This window comes from Chrysochloris asiatica, unplaced genomic scaffold (assembly GCF_000296735.1).
Source record: "Chrysochloris asiatica unplaced genomic scaffold, ChrAsi1.0 scaffold00238, whole genome shotgun sequence".
Classification (NCBI taxonomy): Eukaryota; Metazoa; Chordata; class Mammalia; order Afrosoricida; family Chrysochloridae; genus Chrysochloris; species Chrysochloris asiatica.
This window is the reverse complement of record NW_006408756.1, coordinates 884,483-901,665: the sequence shown is the minus strand read 5'-3', so window position 1 is coordinate 901,665 and position 17,183 is coordinate 884,483. Positions and strand designations below refer to the sequence as shown.

The following is a 17,183-nucleotide window of genomic DNA, read 5'->3' as shown; positions in this document are numbered from 1 at the left end:
AAATAAATAACCAGATACACAACTTTTAGTGAGAAAACGGGGCAAACAATAAATCGGGGCCCGGTATAACAGCAGCGCTAAGTTCTAATATGTGGCGCTGCAAAGTCCTCTTGAACCGAAAGGTCGGTGTTTCAAGCTCACCAGCCACTCCTCAGAAACCCTATACAGGGTCGCTATGGGTCAGAACTGACTCCATGGTACTTAACAGCAACTACAAGCTCTAACAAAAGATTGGTTTTCGCTTTTTATTCTAAAACAATTACAGATTCACAGGAGGTGGCCAAGAAAAGCGAAAAGCGCAGAAGAGCCTCACGCCCTCCCAGGGAGAACTCCTCCTCCCGCGCGCCCACCCTGCCCCCTTCACCCCACAAAGACCCCTCCGCGAGAGGCTCCCGCCTCCCGCGCGCAGGCCCCGCCCCGTGAGGACCCTGCTTCGGTTTCTACAGCCCCGTGGACTCAGGAACAGGCCTCTGGCGCCGCTTACCGGATGGTGGTTAGTATTTCCTTTACATTTTCATGATTTCCGCAAAATGTCTGGCCGAAGCGCGTGAGCGCTCTTTGTCGTTTCGAACCTCTTTAAGCACACAGGGGCACAGGGGACGGAGTCCTGGCTTCTGCGTTCGCCCCCTGCCTCCGGGCGGCCCAGTGCCTCCCTTCCGTGGGGTCCAGCTACAGACCACGAGGAGAAATGCCGCCTGCCGTTTCGTCGGGGAGGGCACGGGAAGCCTCCTACCAGGTGGTCTTTAGTCCTCGGGATTCCACCGCGGCCGTGGGGGACACTGAGCTCACCCCTCCCTCCTCCCAGGGGGTGGGCATTGAGGATGCTTCCTTTGTTTGTTATTAGAAGAACAAAGCCCATTTGGAATTCTTGGAAGTCAGGGGAACTTTTTCTACTGAGTGCCCCAGTGTCTCTGCTGGCCAGGTCCCCTCGAGGGTTCTTCCTCCAGCCTGGAATTGGGGATTCTGGAGGTGCCACTTCCCCGTTGACCATCTGTCAATCCTGTGAGGCCGGATGGACATGGGGTGTTCTGCCTCTCCTGGGTTTCGTTAAGTGAAACCCTAGCACTGAAGTGAGGTGCAGAGGTGGAGGGATCCAGGGGAGAGCTATAGGGGGATGGAGGAGGTCCAGATGCTTCCAGAAAAGCATGTGTGGTGGGTCAGGCTGAGGGAAGTTCTCTCTTGTGTCCAGCTTAACCCCTCAGCTGCCCCCAGGACATTCCCCTGCTAGGCACTGCCCACTCCTCACAACCGCCTTGGTTCTGGAGCACAGCTGGGCGTAACCTGTGTTCAGCTGATTTGGGGGTTCCGGTGGGAGAGTTTTCAGGGACTCCTGGCACCATGGAAACGTCGGGGATAAGGATCTGGTGTCACCCACCTCAGCGGCACCAGGGACCAGTGAAGAGGGTGAGGCTAACTTCCTGTCCAACAGGGCCAGTGAGTCCAGAACAATGGGCAGTACATAGGAGCAGGTGTGTTGGGGCAGGTAGTTAGGCACAGGTGTGGGCAGGCTGGAGGGTGGCCAGGTGTTGGCAGCTCTGCCATCAGAGGTGAGTGAGGGCCAGTCAAGCCTCCCTCTCCCTACAACTCAACTTTGGAGACTGGCCTGGCTGTGCTGTTGGCCACCCCTGCTGGCCCCTGGTGACTGCTGAGCTGGCAGTGGGCAGTTTACTGTCAGGTGGGCTGAGGGCTGAGAGCATTACCCCTCTCCTGCACCCCACTGCCCCTGGGGTGCGGCTGCAGCTTTGGAAATCTGGGTTTTATAGCACTTTTGGGAGGAAATTCTTGGTTGTCATGGACGGGGGTCCCACAAGTAGGGAGAGGCCTCCCTCTGCCCTCCAGGGTTCTGGACCCCCTCCCTGCAGAGTCCCTTAATGCCTTGAGCCTGGGCTGCTTGGAGGAGCCCCTGTGGACTGACCAGGTGGAAGGCCAAGCCTGTCTAGGGAACTGGGGATGGGGGATGAAGGAGGATCCCCACCTCAGGACCACAGCTACCCCCAACAAGAGTGCCTACCCAGGGGCCAGGCCCTCAGCAGGAAAGGGATTGTGTGTCTGGTCTGGGGAAGGTGGGCTAGCACCAGTCCCCCCCCCCCCCACTCTATCTAGGGAGGGACAATTGTTGGTAACAGGATGGTGAGAAATGCAATCACCCCTAATAATCAGGGGCCATTGCCAATAAAAATTAAGTTGAAGCTGTGGTTGCCCCTTAAGGCCTCATCCCACTCTGGGGGGTCTTGAGCAGGAGGCTGGGGGAGGGGGCGGTGGACTCAGCTGCCCTTCCTTTCTGGCCCCCAGGACCTCCGGAGAGGACCAGACCCCATCTGTCGTTGAAGGACCTGCACAGCCTGAGCCCGGAGCCTGGCCTCCCAGCTGGGTGGGGGCATGTTCCCAGCCCCTTGCAGCTGCAGGATTCGGAGGAGGACACCCAGGTAAACTTAACCTCGTGCTCTAGCACTTCGGGACCTGTGGCCGTGCCATCTAGCCCTCACCTCTGTGTGTGTGTTTGTGTGTTTGGGGGAGATGGGCCCCTTCCTGACCTATGAGGGGGTATGTGAACCCCTCTCTAACCTGTGAGGAGGGTGTGCTGGGCCCCTCCTCCCCTCTGGTCTGCCCCTTGCGCTCCAGCTATTGAGCCATGTCTGGTTTTCCCAGAGGTTGTACCTGGTGGTCAGCCCAGGCCCGGGCCACCTCCCAGCAGTCTAGTAACCTCCTTTCTCAATCTCAGGAGAACACAGCCATCCAGCCTTAGCAGGGTCTTCATGCCCCTAGAGCCGGCTCCTGTAAACAGCCCCCCAGCCCTGCCAAGGAGCCCCACGATGCACCACTGCTCAGGAGACCACGTGATACCGGGTGCCACCCTGGCTCCTTCCAGAAGGTGGCATTGGGCCCCAGTTGCCCTCCCGGACCCCTGGGCACTCCCCCATCTGGAGCCGCTGGTGGGCAGGGCAATGGTGCCTGCCCTCTCCCAGCTGCTGGGGGTGGAGACTGCTGGGAGGTGGGGGGGGGGGCGGTCAGGAGCCCCTTAGCAGGCTGGCTGGACATAGTGGAGGAGGACAGGCTCTGGAGGGCTTGGGCTTTCTCCATGTGACCTAAGCACAGGGACCAGTACTGCTGCTATGGCCCAGAGCTGAGCCCCACACAGGGACACCACAGCTCCCCACCTCAGCGCAGCCTTGACCCAGCCTGGGACAGTGTGGATGGGCAGATTCTGGGCCAGCTGTGCCCACTGGACTGGACGAGGAAGAGGAAGAAGAGGCTACCTGCCCCCTCAGACCCGCTTTCCCCAGGATGCGTTCTCAGGGGCTTTGACTGGCCTCCTTTCACAGCTGGCCACTGTCCACCCTGATTTGCCCAACATAGCTGGCCGAAGCTGGTGAGTGGAGGGACCTCTGCCAGGTTGTGACTCATTCCCCGCAGTGGGAATCCGGGGGACTTGAAGCCTCTTCACAGCCTTGGGCCACTTGCTGCCCTCCTGAAGCCTCTCAGGGAGAACTGTAGAGTGTGACCAGTCCATGATGCTTGGGGATGGGGCTGATGGACAGCTGGCAGGACAGCAGTGAGTCCACTGCTTAGGGGTCCCCAGGAGGAGGGGGCGAGGAGCTGGTCCCCTTACCTGGACCTGTGCCTGTCATGTTCATGGACATTCTAGGGATGGTTTCTAGGTGACTGCTGACCAAGCATTCCATGTGAAAGGTCTTTAGGGTTTATTGGCTCTGGTCACTGCCCTCTTTGTCCTGTCAGGGCCTGGCACAATGCCTTTCTCTGTCCCGAGAGAGGAAGCAAGCCGGATTTGCGAGGGGTGGGGGGACGCTGTGGATGCTAGGATGGTCAGCAGCCCCTCACAGTGGGTCCTCTCCCCCAGGTCACACCATCTGTTTCCCATGACTACATGCATTCATCGCTCCGGGCTGGGCTTCATGAACTTTGTCCTGCTCTCCAGCTTTGTGGTTCATCTTTCCAAAAACTGAGGGACAGGCCAGCGGGGTCAGTGCAGTGAACAGCTCTTCTCTTCCAGGCCCCCATGACAAGGGGAGTCCGCAGAGCTGGGGGCCGAGAGATGACCCCTGGACTGAACATTGCCAAATGGCTCCCCAGGTAACAGCTGGGTGTGGTTCCTGAGGCCTGGGCCCTCCTCTCTGTCTGACCAGCCCTCTTCCCAAGCCCCCTCTCTCTTCCAGTTTTCTCCCATCTCCTCTACAACCTCAGGAGTTAGGGACAACCCTTCTTGGGTAGCCGACACGTGGATCCTTTCAGTTAAAGGCCCCTTTGGAAGGCCTCTGGGGAGCAGAAATGCTTTCTCCATTGCTGTTTCTCCGGGTTGCTTGACAAGCTACTTCCAAACCAGCCTCAGAACTCAAGGGTATTGGGGAGACAGAAGCAGAAGGCTCCACACCAGCTCCAAGGTCCTCCACGGGGCGGGAGGGGCACACAACGTTTGACAGTCAGACCCACTGTCTTCAGAACTCTGTTTCTTCAGGTGTGAATTCTTGCTGCAGTCAAAGAGCTTTTGTCCACAGCGTCCAGACCTCCTACTCCCTGCTCAGTTCCTGGGTGAGTTCCGGCCCCTTGAGGGCCTATGGGGCTTCCAGTGAGGACCCTTCCCACCCCTGCACCTCCTTGAATTCCAGCATCAATGTTCTCTGGCTCCTTCGAGGACCCATTGGAAGAACCAGGAGATGCCACTGCCTCAGGTGAGCTTTCCCTGGGTTCCTGCAACCTGTGCTGTGTGGAGGTCACTGGGTGTCCAGCGTCTGCTGAACAGCTAGGGGGGCACAACGGCTGCTTGGCGTGGCTGGGAAGGGGCAGCTCTGTTCTGTCAACCCTCTGGGCACTGTGTCCTCAGCCCTCACAGAGGGCGCTGGGCAGGCAGAGCACCCAGCTGAGGGGGCTGGTTGACAGTCCTTCCAGGAGACTTCTGGGCACAATCAGGAGACCCGGGACCTGCAGTGCTCTCTGGGAGAGGAGGGGTCACGAGGCAGGGATTACCATCATTCCCCATGGACCCACAGCTTCTATCCATGGGGTCCCCGGTCTGTCTGTACTCAGAAGGGACTCCCACCTTGAGGACACTGAGGACTCAACTTTATGTGGGACCCAGGGATATGGATGCGCTCCTGACCCCTCCAAGGAGCTGAGAGCATGGAGGAGCTACAGCGCCTGCGCCAGGAGTGGATCTGCAAGCTGAGGGCATGCTGAAGAGCACGCCTGGACTGCACAGTGGGCATGCTCTTCGTGCCCTGCGGCCACCTAATCTGCACCGACTGTGCCCCCAATCGGAACCTGTGCCCCATCTGCCCTATGTCCATACCTACCTGTCCTAAGCCAGGTGAGCACCCAGTGACTCTCAGTGCCCAACTGTCCAGACTGTTGTGGGCAGCCTCCTCCCTGGCCTGCTGGGCTGGACCCTGGCTTCTTCTAAGGACAGCTGTCAGGAAGTGCAGCCAGGCTCAGTGCTCTGGGGAGGAGAGACTGTGCCTGGGCTCGCTCTCAATCTGGGATTCTCTGAATTCCGCCCTGCTTACAATTAAGCATCCCCTTGCTGCCCTAAGCTAGCCAGCCCCTGTGCAGATGAGGGTCCACCTTCCCCTGGGAGCCCAGGCTGGAGGAATCCGTGGATTGGAGCGGCATGAACCTCTCATTATCGAAGCATGACTGCACTCTTCTAAGGACGGTAGAGAGGGTGGCAAGGGCGGGGGCTGTCTCACTGGCGTTCTCTGGGCACTGAATGCCCTGGCTGGGTAGACAAGCGCTCTCCCGCCAGTGTTGAACTGCTCCTGCCCCCACCTGGTCCAACAGCCAATAGAGGGGCCTTCCCCAGGGACCACCCAATGGGTATGAGTTTGGTCTCTCAGGAAGCTGAACTGGTGACCAGCTCTAAGAACCCAGTTCCTTGACAGCTGCTGAGGGAGAGGGGCCGTGGATGGGGAAGGGTGGGGGGTTTTCTGTACCTAGTTTGCATCTTTTGAAGTTTGAAGATTTTGAAGATTTTCAATAAGGTGGAAGTTTTTTCTGATGGTTCCAGCAGCCCTGTCCTTGTGGCTCCACACCAGCAGGGGGTAGTACCAAGGCTTCGTAGACTTGGGTCATTTCCCTAAGCCCCATCTTTGAGGGCTCTGACCTTGGGACCTCTTCTAGTCCCCATGCTTATATTTCTGACATTTTAGGGACCACTTCCCACACCAGACTCCAGCACTAAGGCTGGGCCTGTTTCCATTGGCTCGGGTGCCTTGGGGTTCGATTCCACTAGATCTTTTCATGAGCTCCACCTCGGTGTCACAGCACACCTGTATTGGGGGCCAACTCTCGGTCTCAGTCCACAGCGGGGAGAACACGGGCCAGGCAGTGTGAGAGCTTGTTTAATGGGCCTGCAGCCTTGGGGTGATGGCTCGCTCTCAGACTCTCAGCCTTCTGGTCAGCGCCCCAGCAACGTCAGCAGCTACAGCTCTATACTGCGACGGGAGTCCCTGGCCTGCAGTGGGCAGAGGTGAAGGGATGTGTTTTCCTTGGCTCTTTTTAGCTTACGTCTTTTTTAGAGAAAAATGACAAAATCTTTCCAAGTTCCAGCAGTCACAGCAGTCTGGGCAGGGATGCAGGGGGTCTGCACTTGGAGTCCCTGGCGGTGGGCGCAGCCTGAGGCTGGGAGGTCTCATACTGGAGCTCAGATGCTTCCTCATTTATGTTGGCCTGTGGGAGTTGGGGGCAAGGCAGTGGTTAGAGCTGCCAGCAGGTGGTCAGGGCCATCTGACCTCACAATCTGAAAGGGGGTCTCCTCCTGATCATTGGCAAACAGAGCCACATGATGGAGGGCAGGGCTGGGCATTCTGGAAGGACCGTGAGGCTGCCTCATGGTGGCACCTGGGGGTTGGGAGTGGAGTGGGGGTCTGCCCAGTCTGGTCCCTCAGGCAGTATAGAGGCACCCTGTCAGAGACTTGGGTGCCTGACCACAAAAGCCAGTGAACACTGCCCCCTCTCAGGGTCTCTGTTTCCTCGTCTGTAATGAGAGGCAACTCCCTGCCACTTCTGAAGGTCCTGGACCCTCAGAATAGGTGGGCTGGGCCTGCATGCTAGGGACGGTCACAGCTTTACCCAGCAAGCCACCAGACACCCCTTCTGAGTCCCAAGTTCATGGCAAAGGACCACTCAGAAGGGTGAGCTAGCAGAGCCCAAGGCCTGGGCTGAGCAATGTCACAGACATGTTGGAAAAGAAGTCTGACCTTCAAGGGGACCACACCCCAACTATCCAAACACAGAGACACTTAGAGACTACACCGAGTCGTCCGTGCCTTCCAGGGCCACCCCAGGCCCTCTGCACAGAGCATGCTGGGTATATAGACTCTCCTAACATGACTCCTCCAGGCTCTTCTGTCTCCTGTTCAAATCCACACTCTGTAGAGAGCCCTGAGGCCTCTAACAGGAGCTCAACCCAGAGCCTGGTGGGAAAGTGAAAAGTGTGGATGGATGGATGGAAGGATGGATGGATGGATGGATGGATGGACAAAGGATGGTGCCTGGCTGAGGAGCCCCAGGATGGGAGCCTAGTGGCCATGAGTAGGCCTGCTGGGCAGGCCCTGCCCCCAAGGCACCTGCTGGCCATACTTACAAGGACGCCTGCTTCAATAAGAGATGGGCAGGTTTTTCACTGACATGGTGGAGAGGAAATGGGTCAAATCCACCAATGAAATCAACTGAAAGAAATCAAGACCCAAATAAACAATGGAAAAGATGGTGGGGTGGAGGCCCAACTGCAGAGCTCACATCCTGTGGTGACGGTAAGCATAGGGCCTTGGGGAGAACAGACACACCAGCCCCTCCTCAAGAGCTCTCTGGAGATGAGATACTGCCCAGGACTGAAATAAGGGGAACACATCCTAGCCTGGGGCACACTCAGAATGTGGCCAGTGGACAGAGCAGGGATGATGTTCTGAGACTGGCTAGGAGCCCGATCTCCAAAGTACGCCCCCTCACTGCTTGTTCACAAAAACTCACCACCCAGCAAGAAAGTTTAGGTCTGCAGAGCTGGTGGATGGCATGGTCAGGGTGGATGAGCTGATGGGTGATCAGGGCGTGCTAGTAGGTGGTTTGGTGAGTGACCCGAGGAGTTGAGTACATTTGATGCATTTCTGTCCCCAGATCTGGTTCCCACCCTAAACCACTATAATGCAATCAAAATGTAAAGTGCATTTTCTTTCCCAGCAGGAGATGTGTGGGCTCCCAAATGTGGGGGTGCGGCTCCCAATTGTGGGGTGTCATCTGTGTATAACTACCACCTGACTCTTGGGGACAGATGACTGAATGCCCGGTTCTGAGCCCTGGGAGGGCAGTCCTCGGGAGGGTGGTTCTGAACCCCTGGAGCGCCCTGACGTCCTCCCCCCCCTGATTTGTCCTACTTAGCTGGGTCTCTACAGGGTATTGGTGGCTCCCACTGAACCCCAGAGAAAGTCAGCAGGAGGACTTTGCCAGACTGGGGCCAGGGGGTGGAGCTGCTTTCCTTCTCAGGATACAGCATTGACAAGGACCCACTAGGGGCTGTGGTCCTGCCTCCTGTCCTACACCTGCCCGCATGGCCAGGCCGGGGCCCCAGCACCCTGGGTAGGTGCTGCTTACTCACAGCTGTCTTCCTCCTCGGTGATCACACTGACCACATAGCAGGCATAGACAAAACCCACGAGCTGGAAGACACAAGAATGTCCAGGTGAGGTCTATCCAGCAGGCTTCTCCAGTGGGGCGTGGCGGGAGGACGACTGCAGGCTTGGTGAAGGCTGCTGTGGTGGGTGTGAGGGTGTAGGGAGCCAAGGCAGGCCACTCAAAAGCCTAGGTCAGGGGAGTCAGGGGAGGCAGGGAGCCCCCCGCCCCACCCAGTCCAGGAGCTGGCCTCGGTGCTGAAATGCTCAGCTCTTGCAGTGACACTCTGAGGAGGGTACTACTGTCTCCCCCCATTTCACAGATGAGGGAATCAAGGCACTGAGAGGTTGAGTGACTCACCTGGACTGTCTCCCCCTCAATGGGAGGATACCTTGGGGGCCTGTCCCCTCCCACCATGGTCCTGAACCTTTGGTCATGCTCACCGCCACCAGGGCCTGTAGGATACTGTGCAGGATCTCCACATAGCGGTGCTCCAAGGTGCAGTCGATGCCCGACACCAGGGCCTGGCCGTCCAGGGGCCTGAGACTGGCAGCTGGCACCTCCCTGCGCAGACAGCCCAGCCCATGTTCATGCCACCAGGAGCGGTGCTGGGAGAGGTTGAAGGTCAGGAGCTCACTGTCCTGGAGTGAGGGAGGGAAGAGTTAGCACCAAGCCTCAGGCAGCCCCCTCCCACTATAGCCCGTCCAGGAGGGCTTGTGAACAAAGCATGGTGGTCCTATCTTCCCTGCCTCACTCACCTTGGAGAGACCCCCCACTTCCAGGTAGAAGCAGATGATGAAGATGTTCCACGTGACCCAGATGGCCGCCCATCCTGCGTACTGGGAAGACGAGAGGGAAGGGTAGCAGTTAAACTCTGCTCCTCACTGAGTGGGGGCCCTTGGGGGTGGTGTGCAGGCTGAGTGGAGGTGAATTGCAAATAGAATAAGGATGCTGACAGTGTGAGAAGCCAGAATGAGAGAGATTTTACCTCAAAGGGCCCAAACAGGAGGATCAGCGGCTCAGCATCTGGCCAGTCTCCAATCCCCACCCACTTTTGTCACTAACCCTCTATTGTCACACAGCCACACCCATGCATTGATATGTAGGCTGCTTTTGAGCCTCAGTAGCAGAGCTGAGGAGTTGGGACCGAGACTGTGTGGTCTGCAAAGCTGAAAATGTCTACTCGGCCAACCCCTGACCAACACAGTTCGTCCCCACCAAAAGCAATCAACAAATCAAAGCGCAACAGCCAGACTCTGGTCTGAGCTTCACCATACATGGGCTTGGCTCACAGATGTGTCACTGTGTAGGCCCGGGCTACTGACTTAGTGAAACCACGCCATGTGCCCAGGGCTTCTCAGACAGGTAGCAGTTCACAGTGGCACCCAGAAATCACTGTCCATGGCAGGGTTCCAGCCACCTGCTGTCTGACATTCTGGGGGCAGAAACACAACATTCTCGGCACCCCGAGGTTTCCAGGAGAGCGGAGCAGTTGTTGGTGGACTCACCATGATGATGTAGCGTGGCCGATACTGGACAGTGCCGAAGAGCCCCAGGATGACGAGGACAATGTGGATGAAGTTGGCCAGGATGGGTGCCCACTGGTAGCCCAGGAAATCAAATACCTGCCTCTCCAGAGCTGTGACCTAGGGAAAGCGGGCAGGTGAGGGCAGAGCCAGGGTACCCACCACATTCAGACTTTCCCAACAGAACCCTCTGGACAAGCCTGCCAATGCAGAGCATCCGTCTGGGCACTCCAAAGGGTACTTCAAACCTCTGCCTCACACGATCTACCCTCAACAGCCACCTTCCCTGTTCTTGGGCTCTTCCTCTGGGGAATGGGAATGTGTGGCACCAATGTATGGACAGTAGTACCAAACCACCACACAGCACCAAGAGCAGGGCACTTAGTGCATGGCGCAGGGCACAGGCTGCAGGGCACAGAGCATGCGGCAGGGCTCAGGGTCTGGGCTGTGGTGCACAGAACATGCGGCAGGGAGACAGCAGTGGGCACTGGGCACACAGTGCAGGGCACCACAGCTCTCAGCTGACAGGCACTAAAGACCCTGAGTGTGTCCTGTTCCCGAGTCTGTGGGTCCTCAGTGTTTACACATATCTCTGTCCAGGGGGAGGGTGGTGGTGGTGGTTGATGGTGTGCCGTGGAGTCAGTTCCAACTCATAGTGACCCTGTGTACGGTTTCTGAGGCTGTAAATGTTTACGGGAGCAGAAAGCCTCATCTTTCTCCCTAGGAACGGCTGGTAGTCTCGCACTGCTGACCTTGAGGCTAGCAGCCCAGCTCTGTGAGCTCTGGTCCTGCCAGGCAAGGAAGGCGGGACTGACTACCTCAGACCTGGGTGAAGTGACCTCATGCTGAAGTGGGGAAAGGTCCACTGAGGCCACCCCCCCTGACATTAGGGAGACTTCGCACCATAGGCCTGGATTGCCACTTGCAAGACAGGGGGTACCTGGGATGGGGGGATGGGGGGAGGGCAGGAGGATAGGTGGGGTGGCCTCTCTTTCCACAAAGCCTCTCCCAGCACTAAGACTGAGGATAGAGGGGGGCTTTGTGGATCTTCCCGAGCCTCCGTTGTCATTGGCTGGTCATGGGCGCTAACCCACTTCCCTCCCCCAGCCCACCCCAGGGCACAGCCCATGCTACATGGAACGGGGGCCTCGGGGAGCATGTCCCATGGGCTGGGGTCCACTCTAGGAGACAGCTGTAGTGGGGGGCAGGGAGCGGTGGTGCAGTAATGCATGGTGCTACACCCCCAGCCCCTCGAGGTTCCCCTCAGCATCTCTGCAGACCCCATAGTAGCTTGCACCCTGACTGCTGGGTGGTGGGAGGGGGGTGTGCTGGCCCACCTGCTGCCACCACCAAAGACCCTGACACATCATGGTGTCTGGCATTGTCAGAGGGTACCATCTGCAGCCCCTCCCCCAGTGGATTGGGGTGGGCCTCTGGGGAAGTTAAGTGCAGGTGAGCAGAGACTCTGCGTAGCTGACTGTCCCTGCCTGGGCTCTGGTTACTGTCTATCCCCGTGGGCCTGTAGCCAGCCTGCTCCGATAGGCCCTTGTTTGCCAGTACAGTGGCTCAGGTTGGGATGCAGAGCTCAGATGAGGGTGACAATAGTGCCTGGAGGGTCTGTCCTGCGGTCTCCTTCCCTGCCCCCAAACCTGGGCCCCAAGAGGAGCCCATGGGTGGCTTTGCTGCCAAGTGTCCATGTTCACACTTTCCTTCCCTATTCTTAGGGGCTCACTGATGCCCCTGGATTACATACCACCACCCTGGGACTGACCTCATCATCAGTAACACTGGCATTTACCCAATGTGCCTGTGGTTCTGGGAGCACCCCCCAGCGCACCCCCAGCTGGGACTAGGAACTTCCAGGGCAGACAGCAGGCTTCACTTGCTCAGACAACCAGGTGTGAAATCTCAGCTAGAAGCCTCACTTGCCTCTGTTCCCACTGCTAAAAATAAGCTCTCTTCCCACCCTCCACCAAGGTCCCCACCTCCCGGGGAGGGCCCTGCTCACACATGGGAGCCGGCGCTTTAGCTAGTGCCAGGGGGGCGGGTGCGGATCTAAACACAGTTCTTCAGTTGAGGTGTCTCCTTTGCTTCAGGGATGCTCACAGATCTGCTGGCCAGAGGACACTAGGTGGGCGGGCTAGGCCCACTAGTCACACTGAGAAAAGGAGGGTCTGCCTACCCTCCAGGGTGCAGGTATGCACCAGGCCAAGGTGGGCTCAGGCCACAGCACACTGCTGACCAGACTGACCAACCAATCAACAGACTGGCATGGGCTTCCACTTTGGGAGGGCAGGGTGGACATAGCAGTCAATTCTGACCAGGTAACAAAGCGCAGATTAGTGGCTAACCCAACACCCGGTGTTACTGCAGTTTCTGTGTTTGAAGAGTCTAGGTGTGTGCCTGCCGGGCCCTCAGCTCCGGGTTCACCAGGCTGTAATCACAGTGTTAGCCAGGATGGGCTTAGCTGGGTCCCTCTCCACGCTCCCTGATGTCGGCTGAATTGAGTTCCCCATCTATTGGAGGTCTCCTGCCCCAGCCTCCTCCCCTGGCACTGTTGGCCTCCTAAACCCACAGGCTCTGGCCTCTGAACGGGCCTCACGATGGCAGGAGAAACGAGCAGAAACCTCGGCTCAGCGCCAGACCCTCCACAGGGCTGAACAGATGAATGGTGGCCAAAATCGCCATGACAGTCAACAGAAGGCAGCCTTCCCTCCACCCCAGATGGCCTCCTATAGTTCTGCGCCTCATTCTTCTGGCAACCCAGCAAACATGGCCAGCCCCAGAGAACTGATAGCAGCAAAGACAGCCAGTCAGACACACAGAAGGACCAGCCAGCCTGTCCAGAGATCCACAGCCCCAGCCAGGCGTTGGGGCAAGTGAGGCAAGTGTGGGACTGTGGTAGCTCCGTCAGCCACTGAGCCCCTGCCATGTGCCAGAGAGGGGTTCTCCACCGTGAGGAGCTCACAGGGTGATGAGGAGGGAGGTGGATGAAATGACCTGGAAAAGCGCCCTTTTGGAAACAGGGGTGCTGAAGCTGAGATCTTGGGGAGGTGGCCCTAAAGTGTTAGTAGGCAAGGAGCCTGTGCATGAAGTTCTGGGGCCACCGCATGTGGGAACAGGGCTCTGAAGGACAGTGGGGACAGAAATCCTCAATGGTGAGAAATAGCAAATGGCTCCCAAGAGCATGGTCTGGGCACTTGTGGGGCCACCCCTACAGTCTGGGTCTCGGCCAACCTCACTGACCCCCTGAAAAGAAACACTGACCTCTGCCAGACAACCTCCAGAGAAGGAGAATGCCAAGCTGCTACAATGTGGGGCTCAGCGATGCTGGAGGTGCAGCCTCAGGACCTTATCTAGGAGAATGGTGCCCCACTGCAGCAGTTGGAAAATGTGGGGTGTGGCCCCTGTCTGAGAACCCCTGTCCCATGAGCATCTTTCTTCACCCTGAGCTGGGATACACATTCAGAACCCTGCCTTTCATCATTGACCTGAACCTCAGCTCCAACCATCCTCAAGGGGTCTAGCCTGTCTTTCAGGTGTGACCCACCACAGAGGGGGGTATGGATGCTCCTGAGGGGGGTCAGTTACAACCAGGGCAGTCAGGAGTGTTGTGTGCCTGCCTGGATGTTTCCCTAGGTGCGGCCCAGGCTGTGTTCAGAACAGGAAAGATCTGGACAGGTAGAATGGGCAGCCACCTGGTTAGTATTTATGCCAGGCCCCAAGCAGGACACTTCCTCTTTGGGACATAGGCACTGTTAGCTGACCTCAGGTGGCCCAGGCTCCCTGCAACTTAGGTCCAGCATCCTGCCAAGCCATGGGCAGAACTTCCAGCCTCCTAACTCCCCCTCTTGTCAATGTGTCAGAGCCTGCCTGGGAAACAGTCCCTGAAACGTCTTTGCAACCCCAAGCGGGCAAAGTTCATGCTATTCTTCTGGGAAGGCTCCAGAAGAGATGCTCGGCCTTTTGTCCCGTAGCCTGGTAACGGGAAAACTCTCACACTTGTCAAAAAGAGAAAGACAGACTGCAGGACTCCCTCCCTGCCCTCCTTCCTCTGTGGCCCACTCACCACCACACGCAGCAGCTGGAGCACTGGGGGTGTCAAATTGCTTTCCACTGCCCCCAGCTCTCCACCCCCACTGGACGATGGCCCTCCACTTGGTCTTGGCAGGACAAGAGGCCTTTCACAGTTTACTTCACGTCACAGTGCGGAGCCTCTGTGTTCCTGGGGGCCAGCTGAGACTCAGAGAAACCCAAGCCCAGGGAGATCCTGCTGCCCTCAGTCTGAGAGGGCCTTTCCCCTCAGCTTCAGGCAAACTTCAGGTCTGCCTGGCCCTGCCTGACCCTTGCTGTCCACCATGGGGTTAAAATAGGCTGCTGACCCAGCCTGGACCCTCCAAGCCCCAAGGTAACACTCAGCTCTGGCTCATCGGACATGGGACTCCCATTTCTAGTCCTCCCACCTATTAGTCCTGAGTGTGTCCCTCACCCTCTTGTCCAAATGTTCTAACCGAAGTCCTCACCGCCCCAGAGCAGTCCTGCCTCCTGATATCCACACACCATTGCCTACCACTTGGGACATTCCAAGCCTCAGTGCTGGCCAGTGTACCCTGGCCCTTGCTCCCAGCCTGCTGACCACTCCCACCCCTTCCTTCTTGTTTCTGTATCAGGCCTCCACAGCACGACACAGGACCCAGAAACTAAAGTACCTCCTAAGGGTCACTAAAGGCAGTGACACTGCTGCTCCAAGTCTTGCTGTGGCTCCCTATTGTTCACAGAGCAGTCCTTGGGCCTCCCAGTCTCAGGCGGTGACTCCAGGATCTCTCTCCAGCCGTATATGCCCCCCACCTTCCCACAAACCCTACAGGCCTCTCTGTCTCACCTCCCTGTAGGCCCCCACCCCTGCCTTTATGTTGCCTCAGTACAGAGCTCTCCCTGGTCAGCTGTCAGGCACGACACCAAAGTGTGCATAGTCACTGATGGCCAGGGACTTTGCTAGTTAAGACAGCATCACCATGCCTCCTGGGCCTCTTGCTCAGAATGAGGAGAAAGCAGCCGCTTGCCCAGCTGAGCCCTCAGCGCCCCTAGCCAGTGGGCAGACAACAAAGCCGTGTTTCCTCTTTAAGATGAGAGTCTGAGCGCCATCCAGCAGCCTGTCAGCAAAGGAGCCACGCAGCCCCGACCCCCACCACACAGGCTGTGACCTTTGTTTATCTGGTTCCTGCTGGGTGACACGGGGTCCGGAAAGACGGAGGTGCCCAGAGCTGGACTTGAGGATGGAAAGGAAACTTGGCTGAGAGACACTGGAGTTCCCTGACAAAGCTGTGCCTCCAGCTAATCTCCTCCCCCTCAAAAAAAAAAAGATCTTGGAGGCCGACACTGGGGGAGGGGGTGAGGAAGAGCACGCTCACACACACACACACACACACACACACACACACACACACACGCAGGAGAGCGGAGTTGTGGGGGCAGGAGCTCACACTCCCACACTTGCAAACTCACAAGTACCTCCCGGGAGGTGTCAGGTCTCAGGAAGGAACTTTACGCTCCTTAGGCGCCTGCCACACACACACACACACACACTCAAACCAAGGAGCGTCTGGGCACACACACCCGCGGCCACATGGACGTTGGACCCGGCGCGCAACTGCCCCCTTCCCGATGGCGTCCACGGACTTGTTGAGAGCGGGCAGGGAATCTGGGGTACCCACGGCTCAAGGCCCAATATCTCAGGCGCCGAGGGACGGTCCCAGGACGAGGCAGCACTCCACCCCGCCCCGTCTTTTGTTCCCCGCCTGTGCCTTCCAGCCGCTCCCGGCACCTGTCTCAGCCGCTTGGGACCCCAGACATTCAGACACACACCGGGAGGGGCAGATCTGGGTCCGGCACGCGGCGCCAGCTCCCCACCCTCTCCCGGGAGGCAGCGAACTTCGGCCGCGGAAGCCCGAGGGTCCGGGCCACCCTCTCAAGGAGGCTGGCTGCATCCCGAAAGACGGATCCACGGACCCGAGTCCGCGGGGACTTCGGGACCGGAGGGGAATCGAACCCGCGAACGAGTTCCCACTCACCAGCTGGAAAGCGCAGAGGAAAATGAGCGTGCAACGACCAGTACAGCAACCCATGGTGTTGCCGCGCCCGCGGGCGCCCCTCGGTGGGTCCGAACCCCGAGCCCGAGCGCAATCGGTAGGAAGAGAGCGCCCCCGCCGCGTCCGCCTCAAAGCCCCTCCCCGCAGCCCGCCCCCGGCGCCCCGCCTCAAAATCCCGCCTTAAAACCCCGATCTTCACACAACTCCGCATCAAACTCCACCCCGACTCCGCCCCTTAGATACCACCGCCCCTGGCCCCGACCCCCCTCCCTCGCCTTTGGCCCAGGATGACAGCTGTGCCTTGTCTCCCCCACCCACGGCCCCTGGGGGCTCCGCGATGGTGGAGGAGGGGGGACAGGACCCCCTTCTTAAAGGGGCGACGACTCAGCGTCTCACGGAGCAAAGACCCCAGGACAGAGACCAGAAATGCCACAAGCCTACCCAAATCCGTCCAGTGTCCAGTCTCGACTACCCCAGCGTCCACAGCCCGGGGCTAACTCCTATTCTGGGCCCTCTCAGCCTCCTTCCACGTGAATATACGGGCCCATCTTGTGCCTGGGACGTTTTCCCTGAAATAATCTCAGACTTGAAGAGATCCTGGGCTTGGGGAAAGAGATTATCAGTCCCCTCTCCCTTACCCTCCTACAACCCTGCTCAGCCCAGAGGGGTCGTGGGGAGTGAAGGGACCTGGAGACTGGGCCTGGATTAATAGAGGGTCGGGCCTTCGGGGATAGGGGGCCCTATGGACCTCAAGATTGCAGGCAGGCCTTGAGTCCCTGGGTTCTGTTGGCAATGAAGGAGAGGCTGGGTAAGAACTGGGCTGTTGTTAGTGTTTGTATGGTCGGTTCAGACTCATAGGGACACTTCCCCATCCTGTGCTATCCTCACAGTCTTTGCCACCTTGAGCCCACTGTTGCAGCCACGGTGTTGGTCCATCTTACTCTTTCTC

At 58.2% G+C, this 17,183-nt stretch overlaps 1 protein-coding gene across 1 annotated transcript; it reads right to left on the bottom strand.

The window, feature by feature from the left end:
* Positions 1–7,593: 7,593 nt before the first annotated feature.
* Positions 7,594–16,270, bottom strand: NKAIN4 (Na+/K+ transporting ATPase interacting 4). Its single transcript, XM_006873350.1, has 6 exons — positions 16,217–16,270; positions 10,128–10,265; positions 9,378–9,458; positions 9,063–9,260; positions 8,606–8,666; positions 7,594–7,682 (listed from the first exon to the last, which is right to left on the bottom strand). Exons 1-6 carry the CDS (start codon positions 16,268–16,270, stop codon positions 7,594–7,596), a joined length of 621 nt encoding a protein of 206 aa, XP_006873412.1.
* Between the last annotated feature and the right edge of the window lie 913 nt (positions 16,271–17,183).